Source organism: Phyllobates terribilis, unplaced genomic scaffold, assembly GCF_046119375.1.
Source record: "Phyllobates terribilis strain yellow unplaced genomic scaffold, ASM4611937v1 Scaffold_86__1_contigs__length_6382490, whole genome shotgun sequence".
Classification (NCBI taxonomy): domain Eukaryota; kingdom Metazoa; phylum Chordata; class Amphibia; order Anura; family Dendrobatidae; genus Phyllobates; species Phyllobates terribilis.
This window is the reverse complement of record NW_027362846.1, coordinates 765,674-783,546: the sequence shown is the minus strand read 5'-3', so window position 1 is coordinate 783,546 and position 17,873 is coordinate 765,674. Positions and strand designations below refer to the sequence as shown.

Sequence of the window (17,873 nt, the reverse complement as noted above, 5' to 3'; positions counted from 1 at the left end):
GGGTATCATTGCGGAAAAATACGCAGCATGTCCATAATTTTTGCGGACACGCAGCGTAATTGCCGCCATTGACTTGCATTGAAATGCTTAACATCCGTATGTATACATGTATACATGCGGATGTTAATGCGGTTCAATGTGTGGATGGTACCCGGGGCTGGAGAAGAGGAGACTCTCACCTCCAGACCCAGGTACCATGGTACCTGTAAAAAAAAGAATTTAAAATAAAAAATAAATATTTATTTACATAGAATTATATAGAAGGTTTGCTGTGTCTGTTAACGTAGTGTCCAGAGGCTGGAGGCGCTACCAGGAGACAGGCCAGTACACCAGGAGACGTGGAGGGAGCCATAGGAGGGCAACAACCCAGCAGCAGAACTGTTACCTCCTCCTTTGTGCAAGGAGGAACAGGAGGAGCACTGCCAGAGCCCTGCAAAATGACCTCCAGCAGGCCACAAATGTGCATGTGTCTGCACAAACGGTTAGAAACCAACTCCATGAGGGTGGAATGAGGGCCCGTCGTCCATATATGGGGGTTGTGCTCACAGCCAAACACAATGCAGGACGCTTGGCATTTGCCACAGATCACCAGGATTGGCAAAGTCGCCACTGGCGCCCTGTGCTTTTCACACATGAAAGCAGGTTCACACTGAGCACATGTGACAGAGTCTGGAGACGCCGTGGAGAGTGATCTGCAGCCTGCAACATCCTTCAGCATGAACGGTTTGGCAGTGGGTCAGTAATGGTGTGGGGTGGCATTTCTTTGGAGGGCCGCACAGCCCTCCATGTGCTCGCCAGAGGTAGCCTGACTGCCATTAGGTACAGAGATGAGATCCTCACACCCCTTGTGAGACCATATGCTGGTGCGCTTGGCCCTGGGTTCCTCCTAATGCAGGACAATGGCAGATCTCATGTGGCTGGAGTGTGTCAGCAGTTCCTGCAAGATGAAGGCATTGAAGCTATGGACTGGCCCGCCCTTTCCCTAGACCTGAATCCGATTGAGCACATCTGGGACATCATGTCTCGTTCCATCCACCAACGTCACGTTGCAGCACAGACTGTCCAGGAGTTGGCGGATGCTTTAGTCCAGGTCTGGGAGGAGATCCCACAGGAGACCATCCGCAACCTCATCAGGAGCATGCCCAGGCATTGTAGGGAGGTCATACAGGCACGTGGAGGCCACACACAATACTGAGCCTCATTTTGACTTGTTTTAAGGACATTACATTAACCTTGGATCAGCCTGTAGTGTGTTTTTCCACTTTAATTTTGGGGGTGACTCCAAATCCAGGCCTCCATTGGTTAATACATTTGATTTCCATTAATGATTTATGTGTGATTTTGTTGTCAGCACATTCAACTTTGTACAGAACAAAGTATTCAATGAGAATATTTCATTCATTCAGATCTAGGATGTGTTATTTGAGTGTTCCCTTTATTTTTTTGAGCAGTGTATATAGGTTTTATTACTAGATGTAAAGAAGAAAACTAAATACTGTAAAATAATAAATCTCCTCATATGTTTCCCCTTATTATCTCCAGTAATTGTATTATTACTGTTATGCACACGCCCGGACTGACTGGGGTGTGCTTGATTAGTGATCCCACTGTACCATGAACCGAGGAGTGCCTGGAGGGGCGTAACTAAGTATCAACCCGATCCGACCAAGGTCGCATGGCAGCTCAGTCGACTCCGTGCACCAGGGAGGAACCGAGCAGAAGGACCAGGTGCTACTCCAGGTCAGACCCCGGACATCGCTGTTGGAATGCAGGAACTGGGGAATGCAGGAACAGGCAGGTTAGGCTGGCATACAGACAGGTGGGTATTGGCAGGCACAGTTGGTATGCAGACAGGTGGGTACTGGTAAGCACGGCTGGTATGCCGACAGGGAGGTACTGGCAGGCACGGCTGGCGTGCAGATAGGGAGGCACTAGCAGGTTGGAGCGCAGGCTGGATAGGGTCCAGTACAGACTGGGATACAGGAACAGAGCCGCAGATGCGGTAGACAAGCAGAGTAAAGCGAAACCGCCGGAGCGGAGGACAAGGCAGAGCGAAACCGCCGGAGCGGTGGACAAAGCAGAGCAGAGAGGAACCGCTGGTTCGGTGAGCAAGCAGAGCAGAGCGAAACCGCCGGAGTGGTGGACCAGGCAGAGCTGAAAGAAACCACTAGTGCGGTGAGCAAGCAGACAGAGCGAAACCGCAGGTGCGGTGGACAAGGTAGAGCAGAGCAAAACCGCCGGAGCGGTGGACAAGGCAGAGCAGAGAGAAACCGCTGGTGCGGTGAGCAAGCAGACAGAGCGAAACCGCAGGTGCGCTGGACAAGGTAGAGCAGAGCGAAACCGCCGGAGCGGTGGACAAGCAGAGCAGAGAAGAACCACCGGAGCGGTGGACAAGGGGGAGCAGAGCGAAACCGCAGGAGCGGTGGACAAGCAGAGCAGGACAGGGCTGAAGGTGCAGGCAGAGAGGACTGGGCTCTGTTCACATGGAACAGACAGGAAAATACAGGAAGACGGTTAGAACACAGGAGGTAGATATGGAGGAAGGGAAAAGGGACAAGCAGAACCAGATACACACAAGGTACTTACAACGAAGTAGCGAGTGGACTCTAAAGTCACAAACAGAAGTAGAGAGACAACGAGTTGGAGCTAGGTGCAGGTTCAGACACTGCAGAAAAAGGGAAGGTACGGATATAGAAATAAACAGACAACAGGCTAGGAGATAGTTCAGACAGGAACTGACACTGGAACGAAGTCACAGGTAACAGGCCTGGGAATACAGCCCCCAGGATGGCGGAAACAGACAAGATGAGAACAGGACCTGGCAACTCAGAGGCGAAGGAGCACACTGATTGTTAGTGTTGCTCAGGCACCACCTTCAGGGTGGAGGGGGTTTAAATATCCAGTGACTCACAGCAATAGGCTGGGGATGCATTAGGAGCGCGCCCACAGCAGCTATAAGAATCAGGAAGCAACCGGGCCGCCGCCCTAAGCAGTCAGACAAGGGACAAGCACACAGCATGAACTGGAGCAAGGTTTGCAGGCTGGACTGATGGGTAAGATTGCGGTCTTGCATAGTGGGAGGTGGTGCACTATGCAAGCACGCCACCAGGGATGTTACAATTACACAGGATTTTTATGATGTTACATCGGCTCATCTTCTCATTCAGGTCTCTACAATATCAGATCAGTGAAGATCTTCTATATAAGAGAATTTTCCTGATTTTATCCATCAAGGATGGATATGGACAGAGACAAGATGGTGGAGAGGATGTTACACCTCACCCTAGAGATCCTCTTCCGGCTTACTGGAGAGGTGAGAGATTCTGATGACGTTACATTACATCATTCTTATCTATGGGAATAACAGATGGACAGAACTGGAGAGGTGAGGACTCTGGAAATGTCTAGAGTGAGATGTATTAATGTGTCTCTCCATAACCAGGATTACACAGTAGTGAAGAAGACCTCTAGTGAGCGCTGTCAGGCCCCTGTGTCTGAGGGACGGGGAAGACCCCTGAGCCCAATCACAGGGCCTCCACCTCACCCCCTGATACATGAGGACATCAGTGACCAGAAGATCCTAGAACTCGCCTACAAGATGATTGAGCTGCTGACTGGAGAGGTGACACTGCTGGGAATGCTGGGACATTATACAGTAACGCTATGAAGGGATCGGGGGGATGATGGTATCATTGTATGTGTCAGGTTCTTATAAGGTGTCAGGATGTCGCTGTCTATTTCTCCATGGAGGAGTGGGAGTATTTAGAAGGACACAAAGATCTGTACAAGGACGTCATGATGGAGGTTCCCCAGCCCCTCACATCACCAGGTAATAGACAGGACTAAATACACACGGCCTATAATTATCTGTATGTAAAGAACGAATTCAGTCCATGAATTTTCTTTCCTCCAGTTCTATCCAGTAAGAGGACAACACCAGAGAGATGTCCCCGTCCTCTTCTTCGACAGGACTGTAAACAAGAAGATCCCAATGCTCCTCAGGATCATCAGGTAGATGGAGAGAAGGTGTCATGAGATCTCCCCTATGATGTGTAGACGGCTGTGAAGGTCTTGTGCTCAGTCTTGTTTTATCCACCAGTATTATATGTTTTATACTTGTGTAATGAGAACGGTGGAGATGGCAGGATTAGAGCTGATCATAGATGGGACTTCTCCATCTGTCTGTGACTTTTACGATATTTGTTTCAGGGTGAAGATCTGACCCATATTAATACTACAGAGACATATGTGAGGGGTGTTGAGTGGTGTAAAGAGGAGATTCCTACATATGGCTGGCCAGGTGAGTAGTGACCACTAAATACAGAGAAGTCATTGATTCTTCTCAGTCACCGGCTGTGGTTGCTTTATCAGTAGTGTAGTCCGACCTTATCACAATCGTGTGATCTCCATTTTGCCTCTAGATCACAACATTCTCCTCCACCCAAAACTGTTGAAATGACTTTGGGTATTGAAAACCCTTTTCTATAGAACTTGCAACCAGGAAGATCCACCTCCCCCTGGGATCTCAAATTTGGACTCATTAGACCAAAGCACAGATTTCCACTGGTCTAATGTCCATTCCTTGTGTTCTTTAGCCCAAACAAGTCTCTTCTGCTTGTTGCTTGTCCTTAGCAGTGGTTTCCTAGCAGCTATTTTACCATGAAGGCCTGCTGCACAAAGTCTCCTCTTAACAGTTGTTGAAGAGATGTGTCGGCTGCTAGAACGCTGTGTGGCATTGACCTGGTCTCTAATCTGAGCTGCTGTTAACCTGCGATTTCCAAGGCTGGTGACTTGGATAAACTTATCCTCAGAAGCAGAGGTGACTCTTGGTCTTCCTTTCCTGGGGCGGTCCTCATGTGAGCCAGTCTCTTTGTAGCGCTTGATGGTTTTTGCAACTGCACTTGGGGACACTTTCAAAGTTTTCCAAATTTTTCAGACTGACTGACCTTTGTTTTTTAAAGTAATGATGGCCACTCGTTTTTCTTTACTTAGCTGCTTTTTTCTTGCCATAATACAAATTCTAACAGTCAATTCAGTAGGACTATCAGCTGTGTATCTACCAGACTTCTGCACAACACATCTGATTGTCCCAAGCACATTTATAAGGCAAGAAATTTCACTTATTAAACCTGACAGAGCACACCTGTGAAGTGAAAACCATTTCCGGTGACTACCTCTTGAAGCTCATCAAGAGAATGCCAAGAGTGTGCAAAGCAGTCATCAAAGCAAAAGGTGGCTACTTTGAAGAACCTAGAATATAAGACATATTTTCAGTTGTTTCACACTTTTTTGTTATGTATATAATTCCACATGTGTTAATTCATAGTTTTGATGCCTTCAGTGTGAATGTACAATTTTCATAGTCATGAAAATACAGAAAAATGTTTAAATTTAGAGAAGGTGTGTCCAAACTTTTGGTCTGTACTGTATACCCGTGCCTTCGGAGATGAGTATATGGTGCGTATATATTCATAGAAGGGGCCTACAAAAGACATTCCTCTCAACACTATATACATCCAATCCCATCTTACATTGTCAAAAGCTTTTTCAGCATCTATTGCAGGTAAAGCTGGTGTTTCTCTCGTCCTTGGGTTAAAATTTATCTTGTCAAGTGTCAATAGTACTTTTCTAATGTTTATCGTGGCCGGTCTACCCTTGATGAAACCTGACTGTGTGCGTGATATTAGCTTTGGCATGATGGTGGCCAATCTATCTGCCATTATCTTGGAGAGTATTTTGTCAACATTTCTGAGAGAAATCGGTCTGTATGAGCCCAGGGCCCATTGGGTCTTTTCCTGGTTTATGTAATAATTTGATATAGGCCATGACGCTTGAATTAATCATTCCTTTTCCCTCCAGTATGTCATTAAATAGATCTGTTAAAAGAGGGGCTATGTCTTCTATTAGCGTTTTGTAGAATTCACTTGTGTATTCATCTGAGCCTTGTGCTTTGCTGTTGTGGAGTTTTTTGATGGTGGTTATTTTCTCTTCTAGTGTGATTTTGGCGTTTAGGTGTTGTTTAAACTCATCTGTCAGTTTTGGTAGTTTAACCCTTTCTAGTAAAGTGCTATTTCCAAACTTTTCAGTAGAGGTGTTGCTATACAGATCTCTGTAAAAGGATCCTAGTCTTTCTGTTATTTTCCTGGGATGTTACCCTTCGAGTCCTTCAAACATTGGGAACCTTGTACTTATTTCTCACCAGATTCGCCATCATTTTCCCTGATTTATTTCCATATTTGGATAAGTTAATTTCGAGATCCCGTTGGTATAATTGTTCCCTTTTTTCCACCCACACGATCTTTGTTCCTTCAACCACTTTTCCCTGTTATGTTTATTCATACTGGTTTGAAATTTGGTGTAGGCATCTCTAAGTTTCTCAGAGGCCTCCTCAAATTTTTTTTGAGTGTTTCTTTTTTTGCCACAGACATATGACATTATTCTGCCTCTTGTTACTGCTTTTACCATTTCCCATAGTCATTTATTATTTTCCCTATTCTCTTCGTTATCTATTAGAAAATCTGACCACTAATCCTTTACTCTTAGGGTGAAGCCTTCATCATCTTTCAATAAGGAGGAGTATCTCCATAAAAAATCTGAACCTTTTGGCGTGTATCAGCTATATCTAACAGTATCAATGCATGATCAGATATTACTATGTTTTGCATCTGGGTATCCTCTACCCTTCTTAGTATGTTTGCCGATATGAGAAAATAATCTATTCTGGATAGCGAGCCACACGCATGCGAATAGTGAGTGGACTCCCTATTCTGAGGGTGTAGTAGTCTCCATGCATCACCTAACCCCGTAGACAAACAAAATGGGTAAAACTCTATCCTGTCTTTTGGCGGTTTTGGTCGCCTTTTGATAGTTCTTCCTGTCCTCCTCAACATTGACCACCTAACTTAGAGCACCTCCCATTATTCTATTTGTGCCCAGGTCTGCTATTACCGTTTTCTCCAGTTGATGGAAGAAGATTTTATTATTTGTATTTGGTGCATAGACATTGTATAAGCTATACGTTTCTCCCCTACAGGTAATGACAGAATATGAAGTCTACCGTCTTCTCCCACATAAGTTTCACTCATCTGCCCATTTATATTTTTATTCATTAATGTGAGCACCCCTGCTTTCTTATCAACCGATGATGCCCCGAAAACTTTACCCACCCACATTTTTTTCATTCTCCGGAAATCTTTTTTTTCTAAATGGGTTTCTTGGAGTAGAGCTACATCTGGCTTCAGGCGTTTCAGGTGACAAAGAATCATCATACGCTCTTGCGGAGAGCGTATCCTTTTAACATTCCATGAAATTATTCTCATAATTTTTTCCAACATTTTTTTGGGTTACCTTTTCCCCCACTGTCTGGTTTTTCTCCCCCATTTTTTCCCTTTTCTCCCCCTTTCCCTGCTTTCAGCTGCAACTGTTCAAGTGAGATAACGTGTGTAGATGAACCGCTCCAGGATTGTATTTTATTATAGATCCCTACAAACAAAACTTGGCTTTTTTAAACTCTAAACATGAACCAAACTTGATGACCATGTTAATAAATGACCCTAAGCTTATATACAGTATTTTAAGCTTCTTTGACTTCACTTCTTCCTGGTCAAATCTCCCTCACCACGGCACCTCCTGTATCATTTTATTTATTTATCTATCACCCCCTTTTTTTTGCCACATTTTCCTTTCAGATTGTTCCTATAGCCCCTCTTTTCAAATTATACCCTTATTATTGTCTCCCCCCCCCTCCCCCAGACTCGTCCAACATATTACATGAAAATACAAAACATTCAGTACCCTCCTACCAGTTAGCCCTTAATGGATATTACTGGGGAGTGACCAAGATCTGGATGAGGCAAGGTGGTGAGACACTTGGAGGGTATATGTGAGGAATATCACAGAGTCTTATATAATCAACGTCCTGAGTAGACTCCCATATCTTTCCCCAAGAGTGCTTTTACTCACTGTCCCAACAGTTCTTTCTTTTCATGGGGTTTTTGATCTCCTGTCTTGCCTCTGCTTTCTCAGTGAATTTGATGAGGAGGGGGGTGATCACCCGATGTCTTCTTCAGGTGTTCCTTGCGACTCTCTAGGATCTGTTCTTCGTGCATAGGGGCTGTCCTGTTGTTGTAGATTCAAGATGTTATCCATGAACGCTTCCGCTGCTTTCGGATCTGTGAAGGGTCTGGAGGATCCATCCCACAGTCTTATATGAAGAATTGCTGGATATCTTAATTGAAAACGTATATTTTTGCTAAATAAGACTGAAAAGATTAAAGCAAAGGATCTGCGTTGTCTGGTTACTTCAGCTGAAAAGTCTTCAAATAGTGGAAGTTTTACCCCTCGGACCAACAGGGGCTGTCTGAGGCGGCGATATTTCTGTATAATGTCATTTTTATCAGAAAAATCAAGATACTTTACTATTACTTGTCTTGGTCTTTTATTGTCCCCTTTCTCCATATTTCCTGGTGGACCAATGCGGTGCACCCTTTCAGATTTGCGTCCTGTTGTGATGTCCGGTGCTTTGGGTATGTCTATTTCACAGAGTTTTTTCAGCTCTTCATAGGGGAATGTCTCTGGCAGTCCCACTATTCCGAGATTACTCCTTCTGGATCTGTTCTTCAGGTTGTCTATTCAGTCTCTCAATACAACATTTTCTCTTGTAAGTCTAGCCAGACTCTCTTGATCAGTGTGCGCATCGTCCTCTATTGCAGATATCCTTGTTTCTATTCTGTTTATTTACTCAGTGGCCTCATGTAGCTGTTCCTGCATTGCCTGCAGTGCCTGTGTCACTGATTATTTCAAGGTATGTAATATCTCAGGTAATAGTTTATAGGCCACCTCCGAGGCCAGTCTCTTATAGTCCAATCTCAGTACCTGGGTGTCTCTGTTAGCATCGGTGCCAGTGTTCATGTGCGTCTCCAGCCTGCTTTCCTCTGCAGTGGCGCGAGCGTCTGCATGTACCAGCACCATGACACCTCCCTGAAAGCGCGGGCTGTCTTGTTTTTGGCATTGCTGCGCAGTAGATATCATTCCATGTAGGTGGGACGCGTGCCCCACCGTTCAGTCTTCCTGACTTGCCTGGTTACGGAGCCTATCGCCGCTATTTGTAGCCGGTACTTTAGTAAGGTCTGTGGAGGTGCCGGGAGCTCAGGAGTCATCCTCCCTACATTACCAGCGCTGGAACCAGAAGTCCTCAATTTTGCATTTCTTTTGGAAATCAAGATCCTAGAGTCTGGAGGAAGAGTGGACAGGCCACTATCCAAGCTGCTTGAGGTCTAGTGTGAAGTCAGTGATGGTTGGGGAGCCATCTCTTCTGCTGGTGTAGGTTCAATGTGTTTTATCAAGACCAAAGTCAGCGCAGCCGTCTACCAGGACATTTTACAGCACTTCATGCTTTCCTCTGCAGACAAGCTTTTTGGAGATGGAAATTTCATTCTCCAGCAGGACTTGGCACCTGTCCACACTGCCAAAAGTACCAATACCTGGTTTAAAAACAACAGTATCACGGTGCTTGATTGGCCAGCAAACTCGCCTGACCTTAACCCCATAAAGAATCAATGGGGTATTGTCAAGAGGAAGACGAGAGACACCAGACCCAACAATGGAGACGAGCTGAAGTCTGTTATCAAAGCCACCTGGCCTTCCATAACACCTCAGCAGTGCCACAGGCTGATTGCCTCCATGCCACGCCACATTGATGCAGTAATTGATGCAAAAGGAGCCCCAACCAAGTATTGAGTGCATTTACTGAACATACATTTCATTAGGTCAACATTTCGGATTTTAAAATCATTTTTCAAGCTGGTGCTATAAAGTATTCTAATTTACTGAGATAATGACTTTTGTGTTTTCATTGGCTGTAAGCCATAGTCATCAACATTAACAGAAATAAACACTTGAAATAGATCACTCTATTTGTAATGACTCTATATACTATGAGTTTCACTTTTTGTATTGAAGAACTGAAATAAATTAACTTTTTGATGATATTCTAATTTAGTGAGATGCACCTGTATAAAACCAAGAGGCTTGGTTTTTATGACAGAAAATGTGTTGGTATTAATACAAACCGTATTGGAATCCCAAGGCTTTTCATTTCCGGAGCCCAGCCCGCCTAAACGTGTCAGCTTCCATTTTTACCATTATACCTCTGGAAGAACCTTTCCTCCAGCCACGGGGCAGCAGCAGCGGCTTTTTATGTTCTTATAGGTGTTGTGCCTACACACAACAGCCTTAGGTTAGTGCTATCATCCATTATAACCTATCCCTAACCAGGCGGAATTGCCCTATTTTGTATGCGCTTCTGTCCCTCTCCAGAGCTTTTCAGTCTATAGCAAAAGTGACTATTTTGATTCCACAGCCACTTTCTGGAAATTATCAAGAAGTGCATGTTGGAGAGTGAAAATTGCAAATGTGTCATTTTATTACCCAACACATAGTGCTCAGATTGTGCTCCAGGAGACACACACCGTAAATTAAGTGGGTTCTTCTCACAATAGTAATTCCAAATACATGGATGCTGAGTATGGTTTGGTCACACTGCAAGGCTCAGAAGCGAGGGGGAGATTTGACTTTGGGAGAGCGGATATTGCTGGATGGGTTTATGGAAGCCATGTTGCTTTTCAAGAGCCTTTATTAGACTATGAACTGTCATTGTCTTGGTGAATAATGTAATTTTTTAAAGAACATGCATTTTAAGGAGTGTTTGTAGAAATGTTCAAAAATATAAATTTTAAAGATATTTTATTTAAAATTAATAATTGTTTTTTTTCTTAGCAGATGATTATACCAGGAGAGCAGAGGGACAGCTGACAACTTCAATTTTTAAATCAGATGATCTCGAGATCCCACAGGATACAACTGAAGTGAATGCCATTACTACAGATATAACATCATCCCTTCACAGCAAAGATCTATCATCTGATCCTTTGAAACAGATCCTGTCTTCTGATTCATTATCAATTACTAAGGAAAATCAAAGTCACAAAATAAGCATTAAAAAACAAACTGCTTCTAAAGCAAAGAAGCCATTTTCACTTTCAGAACCTAGAAAAAGTTTTCCCCTCGAAAAATCTTTCCTTAAATATCAAAAAATTCACACAGCGGAGAATAGATTTTCTTGTTCCAAGTGTGGGAAATGTTTTAACCAGATATCAGATCTTGTTTCTCACCAGAGAATTCACACAGGGGAGAAGCCTTTTTCATGTTTAGAATGTGGGAAATGTTTTAACCGGAAAGCGCATCTTGATTGCCACCAGAGAACTCACACAGGGGAGAAGCCTTTTTCCTGTTCAGAATGTGGGAAATGTTTTAACCAGAAATCAAATTTTATGAAACATCAGAATACTCACACAGGGGAGAAGCCATTTTCCTGTTCAGATTGTGGGAAATGTTTTAATCAGAAATTAGATTTTGTTACTCACCAGAGAACTCACACAGGGGAGAAGCCTTTTTCATGTTCAGAATGTGGGAAATGTTTTAACCGGAAAGCGCATCTTAATAACCACCAGAGAATTCACACAGGGGAGAAGCCTTTTTCATGTTCAGAATGTGGGAAATGTTTTACAGAGAAATCAAGTCTTATGAAACATCAGAATACTCACACAGGGGAGAAGCCATTTTCCTGTTCAGACTGTGGGAAGTGTTTTAATCAGAAATGTTTTAACCGGAAAGCACATCTTATTAACCACCAGAGAATTCACACAGGGGAGAAGCCTTTTTCCTGTTCAGAATGTGGGAAATGTTTTAATCAGAAATCAGATTTTGTTAAGCACCAGAGAATACACACAGGGGAGAAACCTTTTTCATGTTCAGAATGTGGGAAATATTTTAAACTGAAAGCTCATCTTGTTATCCACCAGAGAACTCACACAGGGAAGAAGCCTTTTTCCTGTTCAGAATGTGGGAAATGTTTTAACCAGAAATCAAATGTTGTTATACACCTAAGAACCCACACAGGGAAGAAGCCCTTTTCCTGTTCAGAATGTGGGAAATGTTTTACAGAGAAATCAAGTCTTATCAAACATCAGGGAACTCACACAGAGAAAAAGCCCCTTTTTCCAGCTTAGAATGTGGAAAATGTTTGACCAGAAATCCGATTTGGTTAAACACCAGAGAACCCACATAGCTGAGAAGCCTTTTCCATGTTCAAAATGTGGGAGATGTTTTGTGAATAAATAATCTCTTCTTGGTCACCAGAGAACTCATACTGGGGAGAAATCTTTTTCATGTTCAGAATGTTGGAAATGTTTTAACCGAAAATTGTATCTTCATAAAGGGGTTGTTCACTACTAGGACAACTCCTTCTCATTCCTCATGTTTGGCCTTGTTAAAATAAAAACACTCATACGCACCTCCCGTTCTGGCACTGTTCCATTGGTGTCACAACTTGCTTTCCCGGGGCTCACATAAAGTTGTTACATCACACAAGCTCTGTGCCCAATCAACGCCGCCTTCACTGTCCTCGCCTTTGGATGTATTGAACATCAACAGGAGGGACATAGCCTGGACATAGCACCAAGAGAATGCACACATTGAAAGCACTCTCGTCAGACTGTGTTCCTGGGGGAATTATAAGCAATTTACAGCCTCCAACATGACTTTCGATATGGGAAAGAAAGAAGAGATCAGAGGTTAGTCTGAGGTCCTCCACCTCTGTCAGCATGCCTGGTATGCCGCGTTTCTTATGGAAGGTCTTATCTTCCTGCTCCGGAGCTATTACTGCCTCACCTCAGCATGGAAAAAAAGCAGTCTAAACCCTCATGATGCCAGACAGCTCCAGCCTGTAAGTCCTGCAGCAATTTCTCTCTTAATGTCGGCCTCACAAGAAAACAGCTCCACAAATCTCCCTGTACGCTCACCAAAGCCCCCACTGTGCAGTGCTTGCTTCACAGGGACATTTACCTCCCAGCCACAGGTTATTCTGATGTGGGGAACAACATAACTTATTTGTATATCAGATTGTATCTATCCCTACTAAAGAAGATATGGAGCAATATATTCAGAGGCTGGAGACCACATACAATACTGAAACACGTCCCCTCACTTCTATCCTGTCACAGCTTACTGACAAGGTACAGAGATTAGAGGATAATGTCGTCCAGGTTAGAGGCCATCAAAATGCTCAGAAACTAACACTGGATCTTCACAGGCAGTAAATAAACCATCTGTTTAATATGGTTGATGATCAAGAAAATCACAATAATATCTGGATAAGGGGTATACCTGAAAGCATCAATGCACAAGCGATTATGCCAACACTGCGATCATTATTCAATAATATCCTTGGTGATCCTATTGATAAGGAGGTGGAGATTTATAAGGCGCACCGTACATTAGGCAATCATGGCCCAGATCCTGAGCGTCCAAGGGACATTACCTGTCGCATACATTTTTTCAATGTAAAAGAGGCCATTGTGAGGAAAGCAGAGGAGTTGGGTCCTGGTGATTTCAATGGAAAACGCATATAATTGCTCACATATCTATCCTGAATGACACTTGCTAAAAGAAGGGTATTGAAACCACTACTTGATGCCCTCTGGGAAAATGGCCTGATGTACTCCTGGGGCTACCCATTCTAGCTGTAAATTTTCAAAGATCCAAGCAACATGAGACCTATTTGTGATGTCCTGGACATTCCATATATCTGACTGGCCACCTGCTCCACCATTGCCACAGAGAGTTCCAGCACGTCGCAGAAGGCGTTCAGTGGATCAGGAACTTGATGGTGATGCAGCCAGATGGAAAAGGAACCTGCCAATCATATGAGCTCCTGAAATGAATCTAGTCTTCCATGATGAGAGAGACAGTTTTCAGATGATTACTTATTTCTTTAAGCATATAATTAGATACAGTTGTGCACAAAAGTTTACATACCCCGGCAGAATTTTTGCTTTCTTGGCCTTGTCTCAGAGAATATGAATGATAACAAAAAAACTTTTTCTCCACTCATGGCTATTGGTTGGATGAAGCCATTTATTGTCAAACTACTGTGTTTTCTCTTTTTTAAATCTTAATGACAACCAAAAACATCCAAATGACCCTGATCAAAAGTTCACATACCCCAGTTCTTAATACCGTGTATTGCCCCCTTTAACATCAATGACAGCTTGAAGTCTTTTGTGGTAGTTGTGGATGAGGTTTTTTATTTCCTCAGATGGTAAAGCTGCCCATTCTTCTTGGCAAAAAGCCTGCAGTTCCTGTAAATTCTTGGGCTGTCTAGCATGAATTGCGCGCTTGAGATCTCCCCAGAGTGACTCAATGATATTGAGGTCAGTAGACTGATATGGCCACTCCAGAACCTTCACTTTGTTCTGCTGTAGCCAATGACAGGTCGACTTGGCCTTGTGTTTTGGATGGTTGTCATGTTGAAACGTCCAAGTACATCCCATGTGCAGCTTCCGGGCTGATGAGTGAAAATTTATCTTCAGTATTTGCTGATAACGTGCTGCATTCATCTTTCCTTCAACTTTTACCAAGTTTCCTGTGCCTTTGTAGTTCACACATCCCCAAAACATCAGCGATCCACCTCTGTGCTTTACAGTAGGAAAGGTGTTCCTTTCATCATAGGCCTTGTTGACCTCTCTCCAAATGTAACGTTTATGGTTGTGGCCAAAAAGTTAAATTTTGGTCTCATCACTCCAAATTGCCTTGTTCCAGAAGTTTTGAGGCTTCTTTGGCGTATTCTAGGTGAGATACTTTGTGGCATTTGCGCAGTAATGGCTTTCTTCTGACGACTCATCCATGCAGCCCATTTTTCTTCACGTGCCTCCTTATTGTGCATCTTGAAACAGCCACACCGCTAGTTTTCAGAGAGTCCTGAATTTCAGATGATGTTATTTGTGGGTTTTTCTTTGCATCCAGAACAATTTTCCTTGCCGTTGTGGCTGAAATCTTTGTTCGTCTACCTTTGCTGTGTTATACAGTTCAACTACCTTTTTCCATAGATCCGTTGAAAATTCTTTTGCTTTCCCCATGACTCACAATCCAGAAATGTCAGTGCACACACACTGATTACAAGCAAACAGGTCACAGGTGAGGATGTTAATTCTGCTGGGGTATGTAAACTTTTGAGCAGAACTGTACCATTGCTACAGCAGTGGATACAAAAGGTCTAATATCCCTTATTTATAGGCAGTTACTGGCCCTATAGTTGGATAAATATCCTTTGATAGTTAAGACAAAATGGGAGGAGGATGTGGGTCCCTTATCTGAGGAGCAATGGGGGAAAATACTGAAATGACACCGAAACTTTCATTGTCGGAGTCACAAAGATTGTCCCGAATTCTTCTGATTCATAGGGTATATAGATCCCCAAGTATTTTATTTAAAATTGAAATACAAACGGATGACGCATGTCTTAGATGTGATCAAAATGACGCCCACCTGATACATATGATGTGGGAATGTGTAAATATTGGCGACTACTGGAATGGGGTGATCGCTCTTGTACTATCTGTATTTGGGATACAACTTCAGTTGGAACCTAAAATCTGTATCCTAGGACTCCTGGGAGAGGACGTAGATCCAGACTCCCATATGGCAATAGCTAGCTCAAGAATATTATTCCAAGCCAGAAACTTGTTGGCACTACATTGGATAGACAATTCTCCCCCAACGATAACAGAACTAAAATCCAGGATAAATAACACTCTATGCTTGGAAAGGGGATCTTATATTAAAGGAACGCTCTCAAGAAATCTATACACATATGGGAGCAATGGTTAATTACCCCAGGTATTGCTTCAGAAAACCTTCTCAGAAATACTATACTGGACCATTTGTACATTTCCTTATAGTAAACCAGGAATTTATATCCTTATACCTAAGGTGTCAGCTAATAATAATTGTCTCAGTCCACACAATTGCCCCTTCTTAGATATATTCTTTTTCTTTTGATGTCCCAATAGGGAAAAAAATAAGCCGTCCGGAAGTATTCAGATATTTATGTACAAATGTAAAATTACTATTCCAAAACATTGTACTATAGAGCGATATTGGGATTTATATCATTGTAAACCGGTTCTTGTATTGTTTACTGGTTTTTCTTTCTTTTTATTTTTTTGGTCACAAAGTTTATTTAAAAAAAAACAAAATATTGGTCTTTCTTTGTTTTGTTAAATAAAAATGATCTGATTGAAAAAAAGAAATGAGGGAAGGTCTTTACTAGATCAAACGTATACAAAATGCCAAGATCACATGTGAAGGTTCTCGTATGAATTCACAGATAAATGTGGTCTCTCATTGACAAGGAGGTTACATCCTGCAATGCAAAGGACATATGTATCCAAAATAAAAGGATCACCAAGACTATAAATTCATAGCCCCACTGACATAGCGGAAGCATTTTGTTGCCATTGTAGCTCGCTATATAATATTCATGGACAACACCACGACATGCCGCCTAATATTCTTGAAACAAAAATTTATAAATATATTATGGACACTGCCGTTCCTTCCTTACAGACCCCTGAGCAGGAGATACTAGACAAAGCTTTCACTGAACAGGAGATATGAGAGGCCAATAAATCATTCCCTATCGGGAAGAGCCCTGGGCCAGATGGATTCAATAATAGATTTTGTAACATGTTTGCACCTCTGTTATTACCATTTTTAGCCAAAGTGCTCAATAATATCTCAGAAGACTCCCCGTTTTGCCCCCCAATCACTTAAGGCTCATATAATGGTTTCATCAAAGCCTGGAAAAGAACTAAATGCCTGCCCTAATATTCTTCCAATATCATTAAATAATGTAGACGTCAAAATATTCTCTAAAGTGATTACAACACGGCTCTCCCACTGTCTACCCTCAATTGTTAGCAACGATCAGGGCAGAGAAGCTCGTGATAATACAAATAAAACATTGTTAATTTCACATGCAATAAACAGGGGATCCCAATGTGCCTTGTTTCTGCCTACACTAAAGAAGCGTTCAACACAGTGCATTGGTCTTTCTTGAAGAGCACCCTACCACAAATTAGGTTGGACTCTTTCTTGTTATCTAAAATTCTATCCTTCTACACTGACCCTAAAGCGATAGGGTAAACGGCCTACTATCTGACACATTTTCTATTAAAAAGGGGACGAGACAAGATTGTCCCTTATCACCTCTCATATACACATTGGTGATGGAACATTTCGCGGTAGCATTACATACAAATCCAGATATTAGTGGAGTTACTATAGACTCACATCACTATAAACTAGCTCTATGCGCAGATGAGCTGTTGCTCTATGTTTCAAACCCAGTGATCTCATTTCTCTCTGTAATAAAGGAATTATAACTCGGCCATGTAAGCAATTTTAAAGTCAACTACTCTAAAACAGAGGCCATGAACATAACTTTTAACCCTGAACTGACACAATAACTAATTTCTAATTTCCCCTTTAAGTGGCAGAAAGACACAATTAAGTACCTGGGTATACAAATTCTGGGGAACTTGGATGATCTGTATATTTTAAATTATATCCCCCATCCTTGAACAAATGGTTAAAAATCGAATGAATTATAACTTGAAACCTTTGTCCTGGTTTGGTCGTATTAGTGTGATCAAAATGGACATTTTACCAGATCTTCTTTATATATTTCAGACCGTTACGGTCTGCGTTCCTCAGACCTTTTTCTCCCGTCTCAACAATTCTAACAGCAAGTTTGTATGGGGAACATCGAGGCCTAGGATACGTGTTACAATATTGTGAAGAAACAGGAGGGAGGGTTAGGGAGCTGCAACGCTGAATCCAAACAGGGTGAAGATAGTCCACTGGAGGGCGCCGGTCCCGCTGGTGAGCACAGACATATGAAGAAAACGAAAAGGAGAAAATCAGCACTCCAACAGGAAAAATATGAGAAAAATGTATTGGATCATTTAAAAAAA

The 17,873-nt window shown here is 42.7% G+C and overlaps 1 protein-coding gene across 1 annotated transcript in view; it reads left to right on the top strand.

The window, feature by feature from the left end:
* The window catches only part of LOC141197690 (uncharacterized), a 270,083-nt gene extending 258,015 nt beyond the window's left edge, over nt 1–12,068 (top strand). Inside the window, exons 2-8 of the mRNA XM_073662779.1 lie at nt 1,543–3,053; nt 3,168–3,313; nt 3,443–3,622; nt 3,706–3,829; nt 3,914–4,011; nt 4,210–4,300; nt 10,780–12,068. Of these exons, the coding sequence (XP_073518880.1) occupies nt 3,236–3,313; nt 3,443–3,622; nt 3,706–3,829; nt 3,914–4,011; nt 4,210–4,300; nt 10,780–12,068 (1,860 nt within the window). The 5' untranslated portion in view covers nt 1,543–3,053; nt 3,168–3,235. The remainder of the gene's footprint in view (nt 1–1,542; nt 3,054–3,167; nt 3,314–3,442; nt 3,623–3,705; nt 3,830–3,913; nt 4,012–4,209; nt 4,301–10,779) is intronic.
* The last annotated feature ends 5,805 nt before the right edge of the window (nt 12,069–17,873 follow it).